The sequence below is a fragment of the Arachis ipaensis genome, chromosome B06, assembly GCF_000816755.2.
Source record: "Arachis ipaensis cultivar K30076 chromosome B06, Araip1.1, whole genome shotgun sequence".
Taxonomy (NCBI): domain Eukaryota; kingdom Viridiplantae; phylum Streptophyta; class Magnoliopsida; order Fabales; family Fabaceae; genus Arachis; species Arachis ipaensis.
Window position 1 is genome coordinate 137,013,345 of NC_029790.2, and position 3,288 is coordinate 137,016,632.

Sequence of the window (3,288 nt, forward strand, 5' to 3'; positions counted from 1 at the left end):
GACTCCGCCGACTCCGCCCCCTGCCCCTTCCAAAAATCCGTCCCGCTAAAAATCCGCCCCAGTACAGAGCAGGTAATTACCCATTTCGAGCGGGTAGGGACGGGGTGGATACCCGCGAGTTCGGATGGTATTGCCATCCCTATTGCCAATATCATCAAGAGTGAAACAATCAATAAAAAATGACTGCTATGGTAGTTCCTAGAGCGAAATTTTTTTTTTTGTTGTGAAAGAAAAGAAAAAATAAATTTAGCTTTATTTTTTGTCAGACCTTTTTATAATTTTCTCAGAAAATTAAACACAATTGTTGGGCCTTTTTTTGAAGGTGTCATCCTCCCTTCACTATTTCTAGAGAATATTTACATCATGGGCTTGACCTTGTTGGGCTCAAAAATCATGGGCTTGTAATTGATTTTTTTATGTTAGATACTTTTTTATTAAATTCGTATTAGTATTTTATATCATATAACAAATATAAATGCAAATATTTTTAAAATATTTTACATTTTATTTTTTTTATGTAGTATAAATCCTCAAAGACCAACTTTTAAAATAATAAGAATGTAATTAAAATTAGAAAGTTAGTAAAATTATAATTCAACAATAATTAAACAATGTTTGTTATCCACGATAATTGGAATATGCACCACGAAATACAATGATTATTCTCTTGCTAGTTAGATTAAACAATGCATTTGCCGATAGGTTCAAGAAAAAGAAGTGTACTTTAATTAGTTAATTTTGCCTTAATTAATGACAAGCGTTTGAGTTGTAATAAGGGCTCAGAGCAACTCCAATGCTAAGAAATAGAATTTCTCTTTTGACATATTGGGACTCAATTATCATCGGAGTGAAAAGAGAAGGAGAGCTCTTCACGTGGATCAAGGTTGAGAATCCCTCTAAACAAGTATTTACAATAATCAATAAAATCATGCCATATGGTAAGTTAATAAAAAAATAAAAAATATATTAAATAATTAAATTATAATTAATTTATTATATTTATTGCTTATGACGCAAAAGTTGATGTGGAGTTTTTATGACAGGTGGGCCATAAAAAATTCATGACTTTTGTGTTGTATGCAAATATTAATTTTTTTTTGTATTATGTACAAAATTTTATGTGATATATAGATAATTTTGTATTTTTAATTATATTAATACAAAAAAAGCGCATAATTTACACATATATTATGTAAATAATTTTTATTAATCTAAGCTAATTTAACTGGATTTAGTTGCAAAAATTCTTGTACGATTAGCACTGCCGTCACAAAATTCTCAGTTGAAATATTATAGTATTAAAATTATGCTACCTTCCACTATGCATGTTTTTGGACTTTTGTCTCGCATTAAAGTAGAAATTATGATAATATTGATGACAATAGTGACAAAATATGAACGGCGAAAGCATTGAACACAAAAGAAGAGTTGGGTGAAGATATTTTCCCTTCAAGATAAGATTGTTTGAGTAATGTGGATCCCACATCAATAGAGACAAGCACCATTACATTCATTAATAAATCATCATCATCATTTTCATTATCAAAAAATAATATTATCATTTACCAAAATGCATGGCATCATAATTCATCACCCCATTGTTGGAATCGGCGTGACATGAAGTAGGTCCCTATCTTACAGCCCTACATACATATTTTTATAATTTATATCAAAGACTTGAGATAGAGACTAATTTTTTTTTATTCATAACAACAATCTAATTATTTAACGCGCTAATAATATTAGTGAATAAGATTTTTTGCATGTTTTTTAAGTTTAAGATCACCATATATACATTCGAATTTCATAAGTGATAAGTAATTAAGTATTGATAAATTCTTTTTGATAAATTACCAGTGAAAAAAAAAAGTCAAACAATTCTATTTGTTCTTAAATGGAACATGCATTAGGTTCTTAATAAATACTGAGATCTCACTAATAATTAATATCATTCGACATTCATCCTTATTTATAAATGTGATAAGCCTAAGCTGACGATGTTATTTACTCATCATTTTCAATTTTTCTTTCCTTTATACAAGAATTTTTTGAGTTTAAACGTAATTGCTATATATATAGTTTGTGATCTTGAATAATAAAAACAAATTCTAATACATATTTAAAGATCACATTATGAAATTATAAATTAGAAAAATATAAATTAATAAAAAATATATAAATAATTATATTTCAAATAATAATTAAATTATAATTATATGAAATAATTTTGATAGTTTATGAGAACAAATGATAATGAAATTACATGAACAAATTAAAAATTATTCAAATAAAATTTTGATTAGTCCAATAATAAACTTAAGTACATAACCTATAATAATTTCATAAGTTTCATAATAATTATTATTCACCTAATTTAATTTAAAGTGAGTCACAAAATAACAATACAATTTCTCTGCTACTTTATCCATACCTGTTCAAAAGGATAATTAGTGGAAAATAACAGGAAAACCAAAAACTGCCGAACCTAACGCCACATTGTTTTCATATTCTGTGGGCTACCATAAGTGAAGCCTAGAATATTCATTCACACACTAATTATTAATTACTGACTAATCAGTAATCACAAATTAAGGAATCAACTTTACTATTTTTTGGTGGGATCCAATTTCACCCATTTATTTATTAATATATTGAACAAGTGGATAAGACCAAAAGAAAAAGAAAGCTTAGCTAGCACACTCATCAACAAGCACTATAAAAAATAGTACTATCTAATATCATTACAAAGTGAGTTATCTAATAACATTTTAGATAGGCATTGTGGTTAGTGAGAAAAAAGTTTGATAGCACACAGAAAAGAAAACACAGAAAATTTTTAGCAATAATAATGGGTTCTCTTATGGCAGGATGGGACTCTAAATCAGGTACCTTAATTTTTATTGTTATTATGATTTTTATTTATTTTTAATTAAAAAATTAATATGTGAAAAAATCTGGATTTTTTTATTAGCAACACTTAAGAGGAACCGTTCCCTTACCAAAGATGAAATTGATGCTTATTGGAGAACAAAGAAGAAGATAGAGGAAGAACATCTTAGAGCTATTTCAAATTTAGCACAAGTTGTTCAGGTTTGAATTTGATGGTGAAATCCATGTAATATCACTGCTTTATGATCATTGTTAGTGTTTGTTCATAGGACTTATGGTTATGATTATGATTTCAACTAAATATGAGCCATCAACTTCATATTTATTTATTTTTTTCAATTTGAACTGTATTCTTTGATTAAATTTAGATTTTTATTTTATATATATATATATATATTC

The 3,288-nt window shown here is 27.0% G+C and overlaps 1 protein-coding gene and 1 long non-coding RNA gene across 2 annotated transcripts in view; one reads left to right on the forward strand and one right to left on the reverse strand.

The window, feature by feature from the left end:
• The window catches only part of LOC110263671, a 17,168-nt gene that overhangs the window by 5,662 nt on the left and 8,218 nt on the right, over nt 1-3,288 (reverse strand). The window lies entirely within an intron of this gene.
• The window catches only part of LOC107605754, a 1,847-nt gene continuing 1,232 nt past the window's right edge, over nt 2,674-3,288 (forward strand). Inside the window, exons 1-2 of the mRNA XM_016307725.2 lie at nt 2,674-2,885; nt 2,972-3,090. Of these exons, the coding sequence (XP_016163211.1) occupies nt 2,849-2,885; nt 2,972-3,090 (156 nt within the window). The 5' untranslated portion in view covers nt 2,674-2,848. The remainder of the gene's footprint in view (nt 2,886-2,971; nt 3,091-3,288) is intronic.